The sequence below is a fragment of the Cetorhinus maximus genome, chromosome 7 (genome assembly GCF_964194155.1).
Source record: "Cetorhinus maximus chromosome 7, sCetMax3.hap1.1, whole genome shotgun sequence".
In the NCBI taxonomy this organism is placed as follows: domain Eukaryota; kingdom Metazoa; phylum Chordata; class Chondrichthyes; order Lamniformes; family Cetorhinidae; genus Cetorhinus; species Cetorhinus maximus.
The window spans coordinates 108,114,083-108,138,384 of NC_135885.1; the positions used below are offsets into that span (position 1 = coordinate 108,114,083).

Below are 24,302 nucleotides of genomic sequence, written 5' to 3' on the forward strand. Positions count from 1 at the left end.
GATCAACCCTCCTACATTCAAGTCTAAATTGTTTATATATTCCACAAACAGCAAGGGACTCAACACCGATCCCTGTGGAACCCCAACTGGACACAGGCATCCAGTCACAAAAACACCCCTCGACCATCACCCTCTGCTTCCTGCCACTCAGCCAATTCTGGATCCAATTTGCCAAATTGCCTTGGATCCCATGGGCTCTTACCTTCATTATCAGTCTCCCATGCAGGATCTTATCAAAAGCCTTGCTGAAGTCCAAGTAGGCTATGTCAAATGCATTGCCCTCATCTTCACACCTGGTCACCTCTTTGAAAAATTCAATCAAATTGGTCAGACATGACCTCCCCTTAACAAAACCATGCTGACTGTCCTTGATTAATCCCTGCCTCTCCAAGTATATATTAATTATGTCCCTCAGAATTGCTTCCAATAGTTTCCCCACCACTGAGGTTAGACTGACTGGCCTGTAGTTCACTGGTTTATCCCTTCCTCCCTTCTTGAATCACGGTACCATATTGACTGTCTTCCAGTCCTCTGGCACCTCTCGTGTGGCCAGAAAGAAATTGAAAATTATTGCCAGCATCCCTGCTATCTCCTCCCTTGCCTCACTCACAGCCTGGGATACATTTCATCCAGGCCTGCAGATTTATATCCTTTTAAGCCTGCCAGACCACTTAGAACCTCCTCCCTTTCTATGCTAATTTCTTTAATTATATCACAGTCCTTCTGCCTGATTTCCATACCCACGTCATCCCTTTCACTTGTGAACACCAACACAAAGTATTCATTTTGAACTCTACTTGCATCTTCCAGCTCCACACACAAATTACCGCTATGGTCCTTAATGGGCCCTACTCTTTCCTTAGTTATCCTCTTACTCTTAATGTACTGTAAAATAACTTTGGATTTTCCTTTATTTTACCTGCCAATGTTTTTTCATGTCCCCTTTTCACTCTCATTTTCTTTTTAAGTTCCCCCCTACACATTCTATACTCTTCTAGGGCTTCTGTTGTTTTAAGCCCTCGGTTTCTGCCATAAGCCTCCCTTTTTCTCTTTATTCAATCATGTAAATCCCTCGACATCCAGCCCTGGCATTCTCACCTTGCATCTGTGAATGTTTGCCTCTTGTGTGGCTGATGGCAGTGCACATATCCTCAATGCTCAGGTTCATGTTATGGAGATGCAGTGGAGGCCCTAATAGTCACTCGATTCTGGGATGATGATGATGACATGCAGTGAGGACATGCCATACAACTTCACATAGCCTCTGTGAATGTCTGACTCCTGTTTGGCTGAGGGCAACTCCTTATGCTCTGTGATCAGGGTCATTTCATGGAGAAGCAGCCATGAAACTTTAAATGCACCTGATCCTTTGTCAGTCTTCAGCACCTGTCCCCTCCAAGACCACACCGCCACCAGACACAGATACTGAAGAGATGGGGGGCCAGCCCCACCTCAAAGGTGCTGAGAGCTGGCAGATAGAATGACGGAACTCTGTGACACCTGCCCATGATATTCTGGCAGCAATGGCAAGCACCATCGAGGTGCAGGCAGCACTAATGTGTCCAGTGAATGTGAAGTTGGTCCAGCATTTTGGTGTCAAGGGTGCACAAAGCACAGGGAAGAGGCCCTGAACTGAGACACCTGCCTTTATCTTGTGCAGGAATCAAGATTTCACATCTGAGTGACACGAGCAATGCTCATCAGAACAAGGGAGACATTCTTGGGAGTTTATTTACAATAGTGAACATGATGTACAAATGATCAACACCCATGCCCACACTATGCAACTGCATCTTCTTAACCTTCCTAACCTTGCTGATACATTTTGGTTCTCCCCTGACATCTACAGTGGAGGTGGAGGCAGCCTGCTGTCTGTGATGACTTTGGCGTACGTCCGCTGGGGGGCCAGGACCTGGAGGGCCCAGGCCTGCTTTGGGTGCCCTGCTGTGGGCCAGGTGCACCTCCGTTGGCCTGTGGAGATGGAGATGATAGGCAACACAGGAAGAGGGGATTTGGATCAGCCCAGATGCCCAGAGTCACCTGGGTGGATGGCCCCAGGGTCTCAAGCTGCTGATCCTCCTCCCTATGGGTGCCCAATGGCCCCTGGCTGACTCCTTGAGGAGAAGGGGAAGCTGGAGTGAACTTGAGCTGCCCTGCACCCCTCTTGCATTGACACTGTTGGAGGCCAACTAAGGCATCAGTGATAGAGTTCAGCCTGTGCAGCAGTGTAGGACCGATGTCCTGGACCAGGTCTCCATGGCAACCTCCATCCTGTCAATGATGACCTCGGTGCGTTGGCATGCCGGTGCTATCACCTCGGCCTGAAGGCAGACGGACTCCTTCATCAATATAAAAACAAAAAACTGCGGATGCTGGAAATCCAAAACAAAAACAGAAATACCTGGAAAAACTCAGCAGGTCTGGCAGCATCGGCGGAGAAGAGCAAAGTTGACGTTTCGAGTCCTCATGACCCTTCAACAGAACTAAGTAGAAATAGGAAAGGGGTGAAATATAAGCTGGTTTAAGGTGGGGGGGGGGGGGCGCAGGTGGGGTGGGGTGGGGAGATGGGGGTGGGGGGTGTTAGGACAAGCAAGCAGTGATAGGAGGAGATAACAAAAAGATGTCACAGACAAAAGAACAAAGTGGTGTTGAAGGTGGTGATATTATCTAAAAGAATGTGCTAATTAAGAGTGGAGAGCAGGACAAGCAAGGTACAGCTCTTGTGGGAGGAGGTGTCAGCTGTGGCTTAGTTCATAGCACCCTCGCCTTTGAATCAGAGGATTGTGGGTTCATGTCCCACTCCCGGAAACCAAGAACTGAGTAACTGGGATAGTTTGTCAAAAAGAGTTACAGCTCTAGTGGGGGTGGGGTGAAATAAGCGATGGGTGGAATACATTTAAAAATAATGGAAATAGGTGGGAAAAGAAAAATCTATATAAATTATTGGAAAAAACAAAAGGGGGGGGGAAGAAACGGAAAGGGGGTGGGCTTGGAGGAGGGAGTTCAAGATCTTAAGTTGTTGAACTCAATATTCAGTCCGGAAGGCTGTAAAGTGCCTAGTCGGAAGATGAGGTACTGTTCCTCCAGTTTGCGTTGAGCTTCACTGGAATAATACAGCAAGCCAAGGACAGACATGTGGGCAAGAGAGCAGGGTGGAGTGTTAAAATGGCAAGAGACAGGGAGATTTGGGTCATTCTTGTGGACAGACCGAAGGTGTTCTGCAAAACGGTCACCCAGTCTGCGTTTGGTCTCTCCAATGTGGAGGAAACCGGATTGGGAGCAACGAATGCAGGAGACTAAGTTGGGAGAAATGCAAGTGAAATGCTGCTTCACTTGAAAGGAGTGTTTGGGCCCTTGGATGGTGAGGAGAGAGGAAGTGAAGGGGTAGGTGTTGGATATTTTGCGTTTGCATGGGGAGGTGCGGTAGATGGGGGTTGAGGAGTAGGGGGTGATGGAGGAGTGGACCAGGGTGTCACGGAGGGAACGATCCCTACGGGGAGGGGTGAAGGGAAGACGTGTTTGGTGGTGGCATCATGCTGGAGTTGGCGGAAATGGTGGAGGATGATCCTTTCAATGCGAAGGCTGGTGGGGTGATAAGTGAGGACAAGGGTGACCCTATCATGTTTCTGGGAGGGAGGAGAAGGCGTGTGGGCGGATGCGCGGGAGATGGGTCGGACACGGTTGAGGGCCCTGTCAACTACCGTGGGTGGAAAATCTCGGTTAAGGAAGAAGGAGGACATGTCAGAGGAACAGTTTTTGAAGGTAGCATCATCAGAACAGATGCGACGGAGGCGAAGGAACTGAAAGAATGGGATGGAGTCCTTACAGGAAGCGGGGTGTGAGGAGCTGTAGTCGAGGTAGCTGTGGGAGTCGGTAGGCTTGTAATGGATATTGGTGGACTGTCTATCACCAGAAATTGAGACAGAGAGGTCAAGGAAGGGAAGGGAAGTGTTATAGATGGATCATGTGAAAATGATGGAGGGGTGGAGATTGGAAGCAAAATTAATAAATTTTTCCAGGTCCCGACGAGAGCATGAAGCAGCACCGGAGTAATCATCGCTGTACAGGAGAAAGAATTGTGGGAGGGGGCCAGAGTAGGACTGGAACAAGGAATGTTCCACATACCCCATAAAGAGACAGGCATAGCTGGGGCCCATGCGGGTACCCATAGCCACACCTTTTATTTGGAGGAAGTGAGAGGAGTTAAAGGAGAAATTGTTCAGTGTGAGAACAAGTTCAGCCAGATGGAGGAGAGTAGTGGTGGATTGGGATTGTTCGGGCCTCTGCTCGTGGAAGAAGCTGAGAGCCATCAGACCTTCCTGGTGGGCGATGGAGGTGTAGAGGGATTGGACGTCCATGGTGAATAGGAGGCGATTGGGGCCAAGGAACTGGAAATTGTTGATGTGACGTAAGGTGTCAGAGGAATCATGTATGTCGATGGGAAGGGACTGGACAAGGGGAGAAAGAAGGGAGTCAAGATAGCGAGAAATGAGTTCCGTGGGGCAGGAACAGGCTGACACGATCGGTCTGCCGGGACAGTTCTGTTTGTGGATTTTGGGTAGGAGGTAGAAGCGGGCCGTCCGAGGTTGGGCGACTATCAGGTTGGAAGCTGTGGAAGGAAGATCTCCAGAGGAGATGAGGTCAGTGGCAGTTTTGGAAACAATGGCTTGATGTTCAGTGGTGGGGTCATGGTCCAGGGAGACGTAGGAGGAAGTGTCTGCGAGTTGACGCTCAGCATCCGCGAGGTAGAGGTCAGTGCACCAGACTACAACAGCACCGCCCTTGTCAGCGGGTTTGATGACAATGTTAGTGTTGGACCTGAGAGAACGGAGTGCAGTAAGTTCAGAGAGAGGCAGGTTAGAATGGGTGAGTGGAGCAGAGAAATTGAGACGACTAATGTCATGCCGACAGTTCTCAATGAAAAGATCAAGAGAAGGCAAGAATCCAGAGGGAGGGGTCCAGGTGGAGGGAGAATATTGGAGGTGGGTAAAAGGATCCATTGAACGGGGAGAGGACTCCTGCCCAAAGAAGTGAGCACGGAGACGAAGGCAGCAGTAGAAGAGTTCAACATCCTGCTGAGCCCGAAATTCATTGAGATGAGGGCGTAAGGGTATGAAACTAAGTCCTTTGCTGAGCACTGAACGTTCAGCGTCGGAGAGGGGAAGGTCAGGGGGTATAGTGAATACACGGCCGGGGCTGGGATTGCAAGATGGGGTGGGGACAGAGGGACAGGCAGGGGTGGAGGGTCCTGGATGGGTGTTGGTGTTGATGAGTTATTGGAGCTTGCGTTCCTTAGCACTTGAGAGAAAGAGAAAAAGTTCGCCATATGAACACACTCGACCTCTCCCTCCAGCAGCACCGCCGCACCCTTTTTCAAAGCTGCGCGTGCCCCCAGTTTCATTTTATTCTTCGTCTCATCCAACGCCTCAACAAGAAACTTTTTCTCTTTCTCTCAAGTGCTAAGGAACGCAAGCTCCAACAACTCATCGACACCAACACCCATCTGGGACCCTCCACCCCTGCCTGTCCTTCCGTCCCCACCCCATCTTCCAATCCCAGCCCCGGCCGTGTCTTCACTATACCCCCTGACCTTCCCCTCTCCGACGCTGAACGTTCAGTGCTCAGCAAAGGACTTAGTTTCATACCCTTACGCCCTCATCTCAATGAATTTCGGGCTCGGCACGATGTTGAACTCTTCTTCCGCCGCCTTCGTCTCCGTGCTCACTTCTTTGGGCAGGAGTCCTCTCCCCATTCAATGGATCCTTTTACCCACATCCAATATTCTTGCTCCACCTGGACCCCTCCCTCTGGATTCTTACCTTCTCTTGATCTTTTCATTGAGAACTGTCGGCGTGACATTAGTTGTCTCAATTTCTCTGCTCCTCTCACCCATTCTAACCTGTCTCTCTCTGAACTTACTGCACTCCGTTCTCTCAGGTCCAACCCTAACATTGTCATCAAACCCGCTGACAAGGGTGGTGCTGTTGTTGTCTGGCGCACTGACCTCTACCTCGCGGAGGCTGAGCGTCAACTCGCAGACACTTCCTCCTACCTCTCCCTGGATCATGACCCCACCACTGAACATCAAGCCATTGTTTCCAGGACTGTTACTGACCTCATCTCCTCGGGAGATCTTCCTTCCACAGCTTCCAACCTGATAGTCGCCCAACCTCGGACGGCCCGCTTCTACCTCCTACCCAAAATCCACAAACAGGACTGTCCTGGCAGACCGATCATGTCAGCCTGTTCCTGCCCCATGGAACTCATTTCTCGCTATCTTGACTCCCTTCTCTCTCCCCTTGTCCAGTCCCTTCCCATCGACATACGTGATTCCTCTGACACCTTACGTCACATCAACAATTTCCAGCTCCCTGGCCCCAATCACCTCCACTTCACCATGGACGTCCAATCCCTCTACACCTCCATCGCCCACCAGGAAGGTCTGAGGGCTCTCCGCTTCTTCCTCAAACAGAGGCCCGAACAATCCCCATCCACCACTATTCTCCTCCGTCTGGCTGAACTTGTTCTCACACTGAACAATTTCTCCTTAAACTCCTCTCACTTCCTCCAAATAAAAGGTGTGGTTATGGGTACCCACATGGGCCCCAGCTATGCCTGTCTCTTTATGAGGTATGTGGAACATTCCTTGTTCCAGTCCTACTCTGGCCCCCTCCCACAACTCTTTCTCCTGTACATCGATGATTACTTCGGTGCTGCTTCATGCTCTTGTCGGGACCTGGAAAAATTTATTAATTTTGCTTCCAATCTCCACCCCTCCATCATTTTCACATGGTCCATCTCTAACACTTCCCTTCCCTTCCTTGACCTCTCTGTCTCAATTTCTGGTGATAGACTGTCCACCAATATTCATTACAAGCCTACCGACTCCCACAGCTACCTCGACTACAGCTCCTCACACCCCGCTTCCTGTGAGGACTCCATCCCATTCTTTCAGTTCCTTCACCTCCGTCGCATCCGTTCTGATGATGCTACCTTCAAAAACAGTTCCTCTGGCATGTCCTCCTTCTTCCTTAACCGAGGTTTTCCACCCACGGTAGTTGACAGGGCCCTCAACCATGTCCGGCCCATCTCCCGCGCATCCACCCTCATGCCTTCTCCTCCCTCCCAGAAACATGATAGGGTCCCCCATGTCCTCACTTATCACCCCACCAGCCTCCGCATTCAAAGGATCATCCTCCGCCATTTCCACCAACTCCAACATGATGCCACCACCAAACACATCCTCCCTTCACCCCCCCTGGTGGCATTCCGTAGGGATCGTTCCCTCCGTGACACCCTGGTCCACTCCTCCACTACCCCCTACTCCTCAACCCCCACCTACAGCACCTCCCCATGCAAACGCAAAATATGCAACACCGGCCCCTACACTTCCTCTCTCCACACCGTCCAAGGGCCCAAACACTCCTTTCAAGTGAACCAGCATTTCACTTGCATTTCTCCCAACTTAGTCTACTGCATTCGTTGCTCCCAACGCGGTTTCCTCTGCATTGGAGAGACCAAACGCAGACTAGGTGACCGCTTTGCAGAACACCTTCGGTCTGTCCGCAAGCATTACCCAGACCTCCCTGTCGCTTGCCATTTTAACACTCCACCCTGCTCTCTTGCCCACATGTCTGTCCTTGGCTTGCTGCATTGTTCCAGTGAAGCTCAACGCAAACTACAGGAACAGCACTTCATCTTCCGACTAGGCACTTTACAGCCTTCCGGACTGAATATTGAGTTCAACAACTTTAGATCTTGAACTCCGTCCTCCAAGCCCACCCCCTTTCCATTTCTTCCCCCTCCCTTTTGTTTTTTCCAATAATTTATATAGATTTTTCTCTTCCCACATATTTCCATTATTTTTAAATGTATTCCACCCATCGCTTATTTCACCCCACCCCCACTAGAGCTACCTTGCTTGTCCTGCTCTCCACTCTTAATTAGCACATCTTTTAGATAATATCACCACCTTCAACACCTCTTTGTTTTCTTGTTTGTGACATCTTTTGGTTATCTCCTCCTATCACTGCTTGCTTGTCCCAACAACCCCCCTCTACTTCCCCCCCTACTTAAACCAGCTTATACTTCACCCCTTTCCTACTTCTACTTAGTTCTGTTGAAGGGTCATGAGGACTCGAAACATCAACTTTGCTCTTTATCTGCCGATGCTGCCAGACCTGCTGAGTTTTTCCAGGTATTTCTGTTTTTGTTTTGGACTCCTTCATCGACCCTTGCAATCTGAGGAATGCTCCCGTGATTGTTGCTGCAGCTCCACCAACTGATTGAGGACCGAGTCCAAAGGCTCATCATCTGACTCAGACTCAGCAGATTCCTGGCTTCCAGCAGTCCTCCAAGTTCCGGCAACCAAGAATGTCCCTGTCTCCGCCTGCTGTGGAACAGATTGTATGCTGTACTAACCAGATCGTGATCCCAAGGCTGCCCTACATCCAGCTCCCACCATGGTGTGTGTCATTGCGGAGGGCGTGGGTAAGTGCTGTAATGGATCTTCAACGGTGCTGCCGTCAGGGTCCCCATCCGGGGTGCTCTGAGCATTGGGGTCAGGGTCAATGTTGCCTGAGGGCGACGTGGCAGCTTTACATAGGAAAGAAAGTGGAGCTTATTAGTGCTTGGCATCTGCGTTACACACACAACCATGGACTCAGATTAGTGTTGAGAGAGGGTTGATGTGGTGCAGGATCCTCACACAGGTGTTCGCCGCTGACCCCAAAGTCACTGCAAAAACGGTCCACGTCCTGTCCGGCCAGCTCCAATGCGCGCCTCTTGAACAGAGTGAGGACCTTGATGTCTGGCACTCCATTCCCAGTGAGGGACCTTTCCTGTTGATTGTGCGTGATCTTATCCTGCATAAGTATGAGCAAGGCACAAATGCGAAGAATGCCAGGCATGCATATGTGCTGAGTGGAGCCACACTGGAATAAGGAGGCAGATGGAGATGTGAGGGTGTGTATCAGAGAGTGAGTGGTGATGTTCCTTGAGCTGGCAGTGAATGAGATGCCAGTGAATGTGTGATGGCCTTGTGAGTGGGTGAGTTGAGATTGATGAAATGGTTGACTTATCCTGGTGGCACGGATGAGATCATTTATCCTTTTTTGTCACTGGATGGCCAACCTCTTTTGTGCAGTGTTGGCACTGCCCACCTCTGCCATCACCTCCCCAGCCAGAGTGGTGAGACTGATGTGCCCCCTGCAGCCAGAGCAAGGGTAGAAGACATCACGGTGGGCCTCCTCAGCATTCAGAAGGTGTCTCAAGGATTGCACACTTCCTGGCTTTTGTGGCCTGTCTTCACTGGAGCAGTCCTGGGCTGCAAGTATTGAGAACTGCCTGCGGCTGCAGTTTAAATATGGCGCCTGGCATGAGGAAGCAGCGAGGTAATGGCATAGCAGGCAAATTGGAGGCCGTCTGCCAGCGATGTGGCGTGTTTCCTGTGACTGCATAATTTATGAGGTGGGAAAGCACGACAACCTGCCATTGCGGCCAGCGGGTAAAACATCTTTTTTCAAATCCATTACCACACTCAGTACAAATCTGGGATGATTCTGCCCATTGTCTTATGCGAAAAGGGTGAGCAGGTTGGACCTATACATATTGGAGTTTAGGAGAATGACAGGTAATCTTATTGAAACATAAGATTTTGAGGGATTTGAGAGGGTAAATGCTGAAAGGATGTTTTCCCTTGTGGGGGAATCTAGAACTAGGGGCAACAGTTTCCAAATAAGAGGTGTCCCAATTAAGTGAGAGATGAGGAAAAGTTTCTTCTCTCAGAGGGTTGTCAATCATTGAAATTCACTACCCCAGAGAGTAGTGGCGGCAGAGCCGTTGAATAAATTCAAGGCTGAGTTAGACAGATTTTTGATCTACAGGGGAATCAAACATTATGAGGGGCAGGCAGGAATGTGGTTTTGAGGCCATGATAAGATCAGTTTTGATCTTATAAAATAGTGAAAGAGGTTTCAGGGGCCGAATCCTGTTCCTATTTCTTATGTTCACATTTCTAGTCCTCTGATACCAAATCTGTCACCAGAGAAGATTGGAAAATACTGACCACCATATCCTCCCTCACCTCTGTTGACAGCCTGTCATACATTTTACAATTTATCTACTTTCAAAGGTGCTAAATCCTTTAATATTTCCTCTCTCGCTATCCCCATCTAGCACTTCATTCTCCTCCTTAACTGCATTGTTCCACTCTTTTATGAAGTCAAATGCAAAGTATTCTTTGAGAACCATACCCACAACTTCCACTTGCCCGCATTTTTTATCTCTAATAATCTCTACTCTTTCCTTAGTTATTCTTTTTCTCTTTATGTATTTATAAAGCATTTTTCAGTTTTCTTTGATTTTGCTTGCTAATAGTTTCTCATGCCTTCTCTTTGCTTTCCTAATTTCCTTTTTAATTCCGCTCATACAATTTCTATACTCTAGACTTTCTGAAGTATTGAGCTCTCTTTATCTGACAGAAGCTTCCCTTTTTTGGCATAATCCTATTTTGTGTACTGTTTGACATGCAAGGATTGGGGATTTGATTTCTTGTGGGAATGTATTTATCCATAGCCACATTAAATTAACTGAATTATGATCACTGCCATTAAAAAGCTCTCCCAATGATACTGAGCCCAGTTTCCCTAAAAACAAGGTCCAATAGTGCTTTGATCTCTTGTTGAACTTTCTATGCACTGGCTACAAACGTTTTCCTAAATGCATTTAAAGAATATGCAGCATTATGCCACGTTGATTTCAATCTATATCAGTTTCATTTCTGCTAATGACTCATTGTCTCTAAGTTCCAGATAGAATAAATTGGATGTTGAAGATAATTCCTCTACCCATCGGAATCATAATAATCTCAGTTATTGGGTGTATTTGCTGTAGAAGATTGTCCTATAAAATGTAAGTATATTGTAAAACCTGGTCTATATACTTAGGCTGTAATATATGGATACATTAGTGAGCTTCAGATGTACAGAAGGAATCACAGTGCCACCTCTCATGTGTATTCATCGTAGAGCAGCTTTTTGGAAGAGCCATATATCTTGATTACCATGGAAACTACTTCAGCTGCTGTGCCAATTTCTGATTGCTTTATCTTCATAGAATGAGTGAAGAGATATAAATTACTTGATCTAATCATAGAATGGTACAGAACGAAAGGAGTTCAGTGAGCCCATTGCGCAAACAAGGGAGTTAAGGTTATGGGGAACAGGCAGAAAAGTGGAATGAAGGCTATAGTAAGATCAGCCATAATCTTATTGAATGACGAAGCAGGCCTGGTGGGCTGAATGGTCCACTCATAGTCCTATTTATGACTACTCCAGCTGTTTTATAGAACTATTTAATTAATCCTGCCTCCCTGCTCTTTCCCCATAGTCCTATAAATTTTCTCCCTTCAAGTATTTATTCAATTTTGTTTTGAATGTTGCAATTGAATCTGCTTCTGCCACCATTTTAGGCAGCACGTTCCAAATTTCAACAACTCACTGTGTAAAAAAAATGTTTCCTTATGTTGCCTCTGGTTCTATTGCCAATCAGCTTAAATCTGTGTCCTCTGGTTATCGACCCTTCTGTCACTGGAAACAGTTTCTCCTAATTTACTCCATCAGAACCATTCATACTAAGTTTTCTCTTAACCTTTTCTGCTCTAAGAAGAATAATTCTCAGCCCTGGCACCTTCTAGTAACTCGAGAGAGTTCTCCCCAACATTCACATCCTTTCTAAAGTTAGTTGCCCAGAGCTGAACACAACATGAGATCATCCAGTAATTTATAATAGTTTTTCATAATTTCATTACTTTTGGACTCTATTCTTCAACTTAGAAAGACAATGATGCTATTTTTTTAAACAACTTTCTCAACTTGTCCTGCCATCTTCCAAGATCTGTATACAGGTTTCCTTGTTTCAAAGTCTGAGCTGTCAGTCAAGAATACATAATAAGGCTTGGCTGAGAGGCCAAGACCCAAAAAATGATTTTTACAGAGGTGCAGAGAAATGTTGACTTTTCTTGGTTGTCATCTCTTTGAGGATATAATAAGTTATTTTTTTTTCTCTTATCTCTTTTGTCAATGTCTCAATGCTTATTTACATGAGATTATGAGGTATCAAGTGCTTAAAGCTTTTGTTCTTGATACGTTAATGGTCTGTTTGATTGATATTTTTATAGGATTGTAGGAACACCAGTTTAAAAAAAATTATGAATGGATGTGTTCTTAAGGAGTTTCACGCATGCCATTGTTACTTTAGTATTCATTAGTTCTTACATAATGTATAATGGGTGAATGGATATGGACAGACTGTGGGTTGACATGGGGACAATAAAGGGCCATTGGGGGTGGGTGTGGAGCATGAGCTGGCATGGGAACTATTACAGGGGCCTTTGTGCATGATTGGGAGGCATGAGTTAGCGTTGAGTTGACAAGGCTTTAAGAGGCCATTGGGTCGAGGTCCACCAGTTGACAGAGGGGCTATTATGGGGACCATTAAGGGTAGGTGGGGGGCACGAGTTGGCATTGAGTCAGCATAGGAGCTAAAAGAGGCCATTGGGAGTGGGTGGCTTGGGAGTGTGATGGGTGTGAGGGCTGTGGGCCAGAGGGCCAAAAATGTTACCAAACAACTGGGTGAAGGTTCCAGAGAACCAACACAAGCCTTTTAATCAGCCTGCCTCAGCACTTGGTCACACCAAGAGCCCTGAGAAGTTTTTCTCTCTTAAGTCCTTGCTCAAACTTATTTGCATATTGCTGAGTGCAAAATCTGCTCAACCTGGCAGCATTTTAAACATTGTTTCAAAAAAAATTTGCTTTAAAAATCTCTAGTCTGCTTCTGAGGGCAGTGGACCTGACTCTATCCCACCCAACAGCCCCCCAACCCCCCACCCCCCACAAAAATAGTGCATAAAGTGGCATGTTATACCAAGATGGGTCCGCCAAGTTGGGAAATTTCCTGACTTGAGCACTCATCCTGGCAATGAAAATCCGGACCGATAATTTTCAAACTGTACAAAGTGCTGAAGGCTCCTCTCTTTCACACAAAAGAGATATCACAAAAACCACAAAGGTATTAGTTTGCTCTGCCTCTCCCTTTCACATATCACTTTGTCTATTTCTTCACAGATTTTAAACAAACACAGACATTATGATGATTTAATGAATATTTTGGAGTACATATTTGTTACCTTAAGTGGGTTAGTATGTATAATAATATAGCCTTGCAAGGAATTCATATAAACACACAATCTAGTGACGAGCTGCAGGAATGAACCTTATGATGTTGCTCCAGGTTATCTGGCTCTTGTGAGCATCAGAAATTCAAGCTGGTTAGAGCACTTGCCCACTGCATTCAGGCAATCTGGTTTTCTTGACCCATGACCCAAGAATACCTTTTTTGTTTGGATTTATTCCACAATTAACTGCAAATTGACTTGTGTTAATGCTGAACTTGATGAAAGGACAAAAAGGCTGAAAGGAGTAAAGTGCCACATTCACTCACTTCGGGGTGGCTTAGCACTTTAAAAAACAAGACACCGAGCAGTCACAAAATGCCCTTGAAGGTCCTCAAAATTAACATGAAGGAGAACCTTAACTCCAATAATCTTACCTCACTGTAGCCCTGACATATAGGAAATATCAGGATTTGTTCAAGTGATTTGTATATCACCCAAGAAATACTTGTCTCACAATATTATTTCCATTGCATTTTTGGATATTGTAGAATAAGATGAACATTTACATTATCTTCACTCACAGGCTTGAAAATAGAATTGGAGAACTGTAGAAGTTAACAGAACAAAGGGAAGACATTTAACCCATTGTGCCTAGGTTGGTTGAAAAAGAGCTGTCCAGCCTTATCCCTCTTTCCAGCCTTTGGTCTGTAGCCCTGTAAAGTAGGGCATTTTAAGTGCATATCCAAGTATCTTTTTTTTAACTCAATGAAGGTTTCTGCCTCTGCCAGTCTTTCAAGCACTGAGTTTCAAATCCCCCAGCACCTGTGGGTGAAAATAATTTTCCTCAACTCCTCTCTAATCTTTTTACCTATTACTTTAAATGTATTCTCCCTGACAATTGACCTCTCTGCTGAGGGAAATTAATTCTTTCTATCCACTCTATATAGGTCCCTCATAATTTCATACCTCTCAATTGTGAATCCCCTTAATCTCCTATTCCATGCAAAAGCAATCCCAACCAATCCAATCTTTTCTCATAGCTAAAATTCTCCATTCCTGGTTATTACCTGTCCTATAAATGTCCTCTATATTCTTTTCAGTGTGATCACATTCTTCTTGACCCGGAAGCTTCTGGCCCAACTAATGTTTTATACTGTTCTAGAATCAACAGTAAAGTGATGAAAGGGATCACCAACAGTGCTATCAAGTGGCACGTGCTTAGCAATAACCTACACACTGATGCTAAGTTTGGGTCCTGCCAGGATCACTCAACTCCTGACCTCATTACAGCCTTGGTTCAAACATGGACAAAAGACCTGAACTCCAGAGGTGAGTTGAGAGTGACTGCCCTTGACATCAATGCCGCATTTGATCAAGTGTGGCATCAAGGAGCCCTAGAAAAACTGGAGTCAATGGGAATCAGGGGAAAACTTTCCACTAGTCGGAGTCATATCTAGGACAAAGAAAGATAATTGTGGTTGTTGGAGGTCAATCATCTCAGTTCCAGGACATATCTGCAGGAGTTCCTCAGGGTAGTAATATTCACGCCACATAAATATCAGGCAATGAACATCTTCAACAATAGAGAATCTATTGACATTCAATGGCATTACCATCACTGAATCCCCATTATCAACATGCTGGGTGTTATAATTGACCCAAACCTGAACTGGACTAGCCATATAAATACTGTGACTACAAGAGCAGGTAAGAGGCTAGGAATCCTGCGGCAAGTAACTCAAAGCCTGTCCACCAGCTATAAGGCACAAATCAGGAGTGTGATGCAATTTTCTCCAATTGCCTGGATGAGTTCAGCTCCAACAACACTCAAGAAACTTGACACCATCCAGGAAAAAGCAGCCTGTTTGATTGGCACCCCATCCACAAACATTTACTCCCTCCACCAATGACACACAGTGGCAGCATTGTGCACCATCTACAAGATGCACTGCAGCAACTCATCAAGGCTCCTTAGGCAGCATCTTACCAACCCACGACCACTGCCATCTAGAAGGACAAGGGAAGCAGACACATGGGGGAACACCACCACTTGGAAGCTCCCCCCCAAGCTACTCATAATCCTGAATTGGAAATATATCACCGTTTCTTCACTGTCACTGGGTCAAAATCCTGGAACTCCCTCCCTAACAGCACTGTTGATGCATCTACACCACATGGACAGCAGCGGTTCAAGAAGGCAGCTCACTGCCATCTTCTCAAGGGTAATTTGGGATGGGAATAAATGCTCGCCTATCCAGCGACGCCCACATCCCATGAAGAATTTAAAAAATACTCTCCCTGCGCTTATATTCTATGTCTTAGTTAATAAATGAAAGTCTCCTATATACTTCTGAACCAGCGTATCTACCTGCCATGCTACCTTCAGGGACTGTGGATATGCACACAAGGTTCCTCTGTTCTTCTACACTTCTCAGTAACCTACAATATATTGTGTAATCCTTTCCTTGTTTGCCCTCCCCAAATATTTCTCAGTTTTTCTCATTTCTCAGATTGAATTCCATTTTCTACTTTTCTGCCCACCTGACCAATCCACTGATATCTCCCTACAGTTTATAGTACTCTTCCTCATTATCAATCACAGGACCAATTTCTCGTGTCATTTAGAATAGATAGAATAGACACCACATTTTCCTCTTGCCAACAAGAAACATAATTAAATTGCTGAGTTAATTAAGCAACAACTCACATTTATATAATAGCTATATGTTGCATTTATATTAAGCCTTTAATGAAGTAGAACCCCCAAAGCCCTTCATAGGAGTGTTAATCAAACAAAATCTGACACTGAACCTCATAAGGACATGAACTTGGTCTAAGAGGTAGGTTTTAAGACGTACATTAAAGGAGAAGAGATCCGAAGAGAGTTTAAGAGTTTGAAGGGAATTCCAGAATTTTAAAATTGAGACATTGCCAGAACAGGAGTCAATGTAAGTCAATGAGCAGAGAAGTGATGTGTGAATGGGACTTGGTGAGAGTCACATTAAGGGCAGTACATTTTTGGATGAGCTCAGATTTATGGAGGATGCAAGATGGAAGATCAGGAAGCATAGGGATAGTTGTACTTAGAGGGAGCAAAGACATGGATGATATTTTAACAATGAATGCATTGGGATAATGTAAAACTTTTCTTAGTCCTGACAGATTTTAGAGTTCTGAACTGAGAATTATGAAAATAATGAGATCGCACTCAAAAGCTTCAGTTAACAAATAAAAATCTTTACTACACTTTTGAAGTGCAATCCATTCAATACACTGTTAGTCAAGTGATAGAAAGCACATAAATTGGAGTTACAAGGATCACCCACAAGTGGCCAGCTCTATATTGATTAAACAAATCACCTCTCTCTCTCTTTCCCTCTGTTGACTGCAGTGCCAAAATTCAAAAGTTGCTATTTTATATATAGTTAAGATTCATCAGCAGGTGCCATGTTGGGGATGCATCCTCGCCTTCCAATGTTCTTCAGTTGAACTCAGTTCAAGTTGAGTGATAGAGTGGCCATTTGTCTGGATTTGCTCTGGATGGTCAGATTTCAGTGCATCTGACCTCATTCTATTACTGGGCACTTTTATGTTCAGTATTCCACATCACAAAACATCAACATCAAAACAACCCACAAAAACCAGGAATGAGGGAAAGATATTCTGTTCACTATACTTGTGACCCATCCTTCACTGAAGGAGCAGAAACTGAAACTCCAGGAAAAGCGCTCAGTTAGCTGGACAGACCACATAGGGCTGGTCAGGAGGGGAGCAGGGGGTTGTTGGGGGGGGTAGGGGTGGGGGAGCTGCTGTTAGGGAGGCTAGGAACAGGCCACAGCACAGAGGTAGAGGCAGACTTGGGAGAGTACATAGCTGTAAGAAGTGGGGAGAGGGGGAGCCAGGGACAGGCCAAGGTGGGAGGCTGGGGACAGGCCACAGGGCAAGGGCATGGGATGAGGGTTTGGAGGGGAGAGGAATCAGCCCAAGGGTCAGTGCGTGACTCTGGTTGACGATACTCCTGGCGAAGATCAATGATAACCACCACGGGACACCATGAGGCAAATTTACATCATTTACTTAACAATTTCATTCACTTAATGAACACTGCATCACTCATGCACTATTGAATATAAATATGTTTCTGAAAATACCTCTTCTTGGTATTTCAACAAGTTGTGCAATTCAAAGTGTTGTGTGATGCAATCAGAGCTGAACGTTTAATAGCTGTTCTGTCTGGAAAAACTGTTTGTCTTTCCTTTCTTTGTTATATATTAGAACAGTTTTATCAACATCTCCATATGTATGTATTGATGTTGCCCATCTACTGATTTCAACCTGGGGAACTATAACAGCCTTCAGTGTCCCCAATTAGACCAGCAAAGTTCAACTTTTACATGACTGAAACAGAAAATATTTGTGTTTGCGTGTGCACATGCAAAAGGGTGAGTGGGCCAAGGGCGGGGCCTACGGCCAATATTCCTGACCTCTGCCAATAGCCACCCTATCAACTGATTTGGAAATTTTCCAGATATTTTCCAGTTTAATAGCCTTTTTAATAATTCTTAACTAGAATTACTAATTGTTATGTCTCTTGATAATGATGGGAAAATTACCTCACAAAACAACTCACAGTCCAACAAGTTTGAGGAAAACATGGGCCTGGATGTTCACACAGTTAGGGAGACCATAAATCTTCCAAACTGGCGATCAGTACCTAGATCAGGAAGTCCCGCCCCCATTTTTGACAGATCCTACTTTGCTGGGATGTGACACCCACATGAGGGAAATCTGAACTCAGCAGAGCCAATTGAACTCAGCACTAAGTTAAACAGACCTCATTTATTGTGCAGTAAGGACCTTAACTCATCATGTAAGAGTTATGAATCTTTAGAGCAGCCACAAATGCTCTTAAAAGGTGGACAGGGTCTGTAAATCTGTCAATCTACCAAATTATTTAAATGTCCAGTCAGTTCCATCAGTTATAATAGCTGTTTGTTGACATAACCCTAAGGGCTATCATTGTATCATTATTAATGCTCGGCTGTTTTCTATAGCTGGTCATTATCTCGGTAGGGGGGTTGCAAGTTCATAGCTTAGTTGACCGCTCAAAGAGGCTGTTAAATGATTAGTTATATTTGATGTAAGGTTATGAAAGCAGCTTTTGTTTTTATGAGGATTAAGTACTTGAGAGGATTTAAATGTTTTAAATGGGCTTTCGTGATTGGGAGCTTTTTTTTAATTATGAAGGTTGTAATAAACATTTAGAACTTTACTTTATTTCATTACAACATGACTCCTGAGGTCTGCCAGTGGTGGATACTGGGTGGGTTGACATGGAGGGTTTAAGAGAAAAGGGAAGTTTATGAGTTGGCATGAGTTGGCATTAGATTGGCATAGGGGCCATAAGGAACCATTAGAGTGAGCAGGAGACATACTTTGGCATGGAGAATATGAGGGGCCTTTGAGAATGGGTTTTGGCAATGGTTTGGCATGTGTTGGCATATATGGGGCATGTGGAGTGGTGGGAGTGTGGTGGGGGAGTGAGGGATAAGGTCTAGAGGGCTTAAAGTTTAACAAAGTAAGTAGGACAAATCTCGAGAGAACTGGGGCGGGCTTTCTAAGCATGCCATCTTGGTTCTCTGCAGCCCTATGGCCACCTCCAATCTGTGTCTGGAGGCGACAGATCCTATGCTATCCCACATCCACCCACCTCACCCTCTGGAACAAAGATCCTGCCATTCAGGTGAATTTCTCCCAAGGTGAGCTGGGAGATTTCCTGACTCCCACTACCCAACTCATGAGTGAAAATCTGGGCTATGCTCTTTCCCACCAGCCCTGCTTTGAATGTCTCAAGGTATGATGGATGTTTTTAGTCAAGCTTGAGCATGAAGTTGATTTTCAATGAAACCATTACTGTTTTACAGTGGGGGCAGAAACAGGCAATGTTATGAAAGTGAAATAGTGCCTTTGATGTAAAAAAAATGCTTCACAGAGACAGCTACCAAGCCGCTATTGCTAAAATGACTGTGATCAGCTCATTATCAGACATTATGGTGTGTGGTTTGACAGCTAAATGAATAACTTCTCCAGACCAATATAAAATGACACCCAAGAGTGGTTTCATATCTATCATTGCATTTTGCAATTCTGTGGGATGGTTATAAACCTTGGTTTTGCTCTTTCAGTTTTCAGATCGTGTGAACGTTTTGGTCTATTTAAGCAAAATCAGAAAAGAAAGAATAAAAAACATATTTAAAATACTTTAAAAAAGCAGATTGTGAATAATCACACAAAGCACACAAGTCACCAGGGCCAGGTGCGATGCATCCAAGGATACTGAGGCAAGTATAGGTGGAAATCATTGAGGTTCTGGCCATTTCTTTTAATCCTCATATGAGAGGGCAGTGCCAGAGTACTAGAGAATTTCACATGGTTCACCTATGTTCAAAAAAGTGTGCAAAGATAAAACCAGCAGCTGCACACCAGTCAGTTTAACCTCGATGTGGGGAAGCTTTTAGAAATGATAATACTGGACTGGGCTTCGTATATAGATGCATAGAGGACAAAAGCCACACAGTAATGATGAACCTTATAAAAGTCTGGTTCTGCTTCAACTGCAGTATTGTGTCTAATTCTGAGCATGGCACTTTAGGAAGGATGTGAAGGCCTTAGCAAAGGTGCAGAAATTATTTAAAAGATTGATTCCAAGGAAGAGCATTAGTTACGTGAAGAAGCTGGGATTATTCTCCTCAGAGTAGAGAAGGCTTACAGGAGATTTGTTGGAGGTTCTCAAAATCATGAGGCATCTAGATAGAGTGGACAGGGAGAAACTGTTCCCATTGATGGAAGGGTTGAGAACCAGAAGACACTGATTTAAGGCTTTCGACGAAGGAACCAATGGTGACATGAGGAAAAACTTTTTTGCACACCTGGTGTTTAGGATCTGGAATACACTGCCTGAGAGTATAATGGGGCAGATACAATCAGGGCTTTCAAAAACAAATTGGATAAGCACCTGGAAGGGAAAAAAAATGTAAGGGCAATCGGGAAAGGGTGGGGGAGTGGGTCTAGCTGAATTGCTGTTACAGGATACTGATGGATGGAATTTCCTTCCTCTGTGCTGTAATCATTCTTCACTCTAAGGTAATTCTTACCTTGAATGTCATTGTCATCAACATTCTTCCAGCTACATAAGACGATGGACAGGCAGCAAATCTATTGGGAATGAAATGGTTTTGTATGGTACAATTTTGCTAATTGGTTGAAGAGACCGTACAAACATAGGAACAAGGAGCAGGAGTAGGTCATTCAGCCCCTCGAGTCTACTCTGCCATTTAATAAGATCATGGCTGATCTGATTGTAACCTCAAATCTGCATTCCGCCTACCCCCAGCAACCCTTGCTTACCAAGAATCTATCCACCTCTGCCTTAAAAGCGTTCAAAGACTCTGCTTCCACCACCTTTTCAGGAAAAGAGTTCCAAAGACTCACGACCTTCTGAGAGAAGAAAATTCACTTCATTTCTGTTTTAAATGAGCGACCCCTTATTTTTAAACAGTGGCCCCTAGTTCTAAATTCTCCCACTACAGGAAATGTCCTCTCCACATCCACCCTGTTAAGTCCCCTCAGGATCTTATATGTTTCAATCAAGTTGCCTCTTACTCTTCTAAACTCCAGCGGATACAAGCCTAGCCCGTCCACCTTTCTTCATCAGACAACCCACCCATTCCAAGTAATAGTCTGGTAAACCTTCTCTGACCTGCTTCCAATGCATTTACATTCTTCTTTAAATAAGGTGACCAATATTGTACACTGCTCCAGATATGGTCCCACTAGTGTACTGTATAACTGAAGCATAATCTCCCTATTGTATTCAGTTCCCCTTGCAATAAATGATAACATTCTATTAGCTTTCCTAATTATTTTCTGTATCTGCATACTAGCCTTTTATGATTCATGCACTAAGACACCCAGATCCCTCTGCATCTCAGAGCTCGGCAATCTCTCTCACCATTTAGATAATATGCTCCTCTTTTATTCTTCCTGCCAAAATGGACAATTTCACATTTTCCTATATATACTCCATTTGCCAGATCTTTGCCCACTCACTTAACCTGTCTATATCTTTGTATAGCATCCTTATGTCCTCTTCACAATTTACTTTCCCACCAATCTTTGTGTCATCAGCAAATTTGGCAACCATCCTATCCATCCCTTCATCCAAATTATTTATATAAATTGTAAATAGTTGAGGTCCCAGCACTGATCCCTGTGGCACGCTTACATCTTGCCAACCTGAAAAAGACCCATTTATGCCTACTCTCTGCCTCCTGTTAGCTAGCCAATCTTCTATCCATGCCAGTATGTTACCCCCTATACCATGAGCTTTTATTTTCCGCAATAACCTTTGATGTGGCGTTTTATCAAATGCCTTCTAGAACTCTAAGTACATTACATCCACCAGTTTCCTTTTATCCACAGAACATGTTACTTCCTCAAAGAGCTCCAATAAGTTGGTTAAACATGATTTTGCTTTTGCAAAACTATGTTGATTCTGCCTGATTACCTTGAACTTATCGAAGTGCCCTGCTATAGCTTCTTTATTAATAGCTTCTAACATTTTTCCCATGACAGATATTAAGCTAACTGACCTGTACTTTCCCACTTTCTGTCTCCCTCCCTTTTTGAATAATGGAGTTACATTTGCAATCTTCAAAACTAATGGTATCTTCCCAGAAGCTAGGGAGTTTTGGAAAATTAAAACCAATGCATCAACTATCTCACTAGCCACTTCTTTTAAGACCCTAGGATGATTGTCCATCAGGTCTTGGGCGCTTGTCAGCCTGCAGCTCTGACAATTTATTCAGTACCACCTCTCTGGTGATTGTAATTGTCCTGAGCTCTTCCCTCCCTTCCAATTCCTGATTTATAGCTGTTTTTGGGATGTTACTTGTATCCTCTATAGTGAAGACTGATGCAAAATTGGCTGATCAATTCATCAGCCATCTCTTTGTTTTCCATTATTAATTCTCCAGACTCTCTTTCTATAGGACCAATGCTCACTTTGTTAACTCGTTTCTTTTTCAAATATTTATAGAAGCTCTCATTATATGTTTTATATTTCTATCTAGCATTCTCTCATACTCTAATTTTTCCCTCTTTATTAATCTTTTAGTCATCCTTTGCTGTCCCTTATATTCTGCCCAATCTTCTGGCATTCCACCTATTTTTGCACACTTATATACTTTTTCTTTAAGTTTGATACTATCTTTAACCTTTCTAATTAACCACGGATGGTGTGTCAGTCCCTTGGATTTTTCTTACTCGTTGGAATGTATCTATTCTGTGTACTCTGAAATATCCCCTTAAATGTTTGCCACTGCATCTCTATTGACCTATCCGTTAACCTAATTTGCTAATTCACTTTAGCCAGCTCCGCTTTCATGCCCTCATAATTACCCTCATTTAAGTTTAAAAACATAGCCTCGGACCCACTCCTCTCTCCCTCAAACTGAATGTAAAATTCAAGGATATTATGGTCGTTGTTACCTAGGGGTTACTTCACTATGAGATCATTAATTAATCCCATCTCATTGCATAATACCAGGTCTAGTACAGCCTGCACTCTGTTTGGCTCCAGAACATGTTGTTCTAAGAAACTATCCTGGAAAGATTCTATGAACTAGACTGCCTTTGCCCATCTGACTTTCCCAGTCTATATGTAGATTAAAATCGCCCATGATTATTGCTGTGCCTTTCTGACAAGCTCCCTTTATTTCTTCCTTTGTGCTCCATTCTACCCTGTGGTTACTATTAGGGGACCTGTATACGACTCCCACAAGTGACTTCTTGCCTTTACCATTTCTCATCTCTACACAAACCATTTCTACATTCTGTTTTCCTGAACTTAGGTCATCACTCTCTATTGTGCTGATAGCATCATTAACTAATAGGGCCACCCCTCCACCTTTTCCTCGCTTCCTGTCCTTTCTAAATGTCCTCTACCCTTCAATATTTAGATCCCAATCCATGTCCTCCTGCAGCCATGTCTCTGTAATGGCTATCAAATTGTACTTATTTATTTCTATGCTCATCTGTTTTGTTTCAAATATTTTTTTTTATTATCCATTTATGGGATGTGGGCTTCGCTGGCAGGGCCAGCATTTATTGCCCATCTCCAGTGGCCCTTGGAAAGTGGTGATGAGCTGCCTTCTTGAACCGCTTCAGTCCATGTGATGTAGGTACACCCACAGTGCTGTTCAGAAGGGAGTTCCAGGATTTTGACCCAGCGACAGTGAAGGAATGGTGATATATTTCCAAATCAGAATGGTGAGTGGCTTGGAGGGGAAATTCCAGGCAATGGTGTTCCCATCTCTCTGTTGCCCTTGTCCTTCTAGATGGTAGTGGTCGTGGGTTTGGAAGGTGCTGTCTAAGGAGCCTTGGTGAATTTGACTGCTTTGTGCATTTAGATAGAGAGCCTTTAGTTTTATCATTTTATTCTTTTTATGACCCCTAGTCTCATCTGCTGATTTACTGTTAGATCTGTACCCTCTATCCTTTCCTGTCACCATCTGTTTTTCATTCCCCATAATAATACCTTACTCTTTTGCCTTGTCTCTATTCATTGGTTTACCACATCTTCCCAAATTTGTATCCTTGCCCCCACTATTTAGTTTAAAACCTCTCTACTTCTCTCATTATGCAGCTCACAAGAACACCACTATGGTTCAGGTGTGGACCGTCCCAACAGTACAGACCCCACCTTCCCCAGTTCTGGTGCCAGTGCCCCATGAACCAGAGCCCACTCCTCCCATACCAGGCTTTGAGCCATTCATTCATCTCCCTAATCTGATTTGCCCTATGCCAATTTGCATATGGTTCAGCTAATAATCCAGAGATTATGATCTTTGAGGCCCTGCTTCTTAATTTGGTGCCAAGCTCCTCATACTGACTAGGCGGAACCTCCTTCTTTGCCCTGCCTATGTCATTGGTACCACCATGGACCATGGCAGCAGGGTTCTTCCCCTCCCACTGTAAGTCCCAAGCAGATGCCCCGAACCCTGGCACCGGGCAGGCAACACAGCCGTCTGGACTCATGCTCTTTGTTGCAGAGAACAGTGTAAATCCC

The 24,302-nt window shown here is 44.6% G+C and overlaps 1 protein-coding gene across 2 annotated transcripts in view; it reads left to right on the forward strand.

The window, feature by feature from the left end:
• The window catches only part of LOC144682500 (uncharacterized), a 64,819-nt gene that overhangs the window by 26,049 nt on the left and 14,468 nt on the right, over positions 1-24,302 (forward strand). For both annotated transcript variants that reach the window (XM_078544892.1, XM_078544893.1), the window contains exon 3: positions 10,806-10,911. In XM_078544892.1, the coding sequence (XP_078401018.1) occupies positions 10,806-10,911 (106 nt within the window). The remainder of the gene's footprint in view (positions 1-10,805; positions 10,912-24,302) is intronic.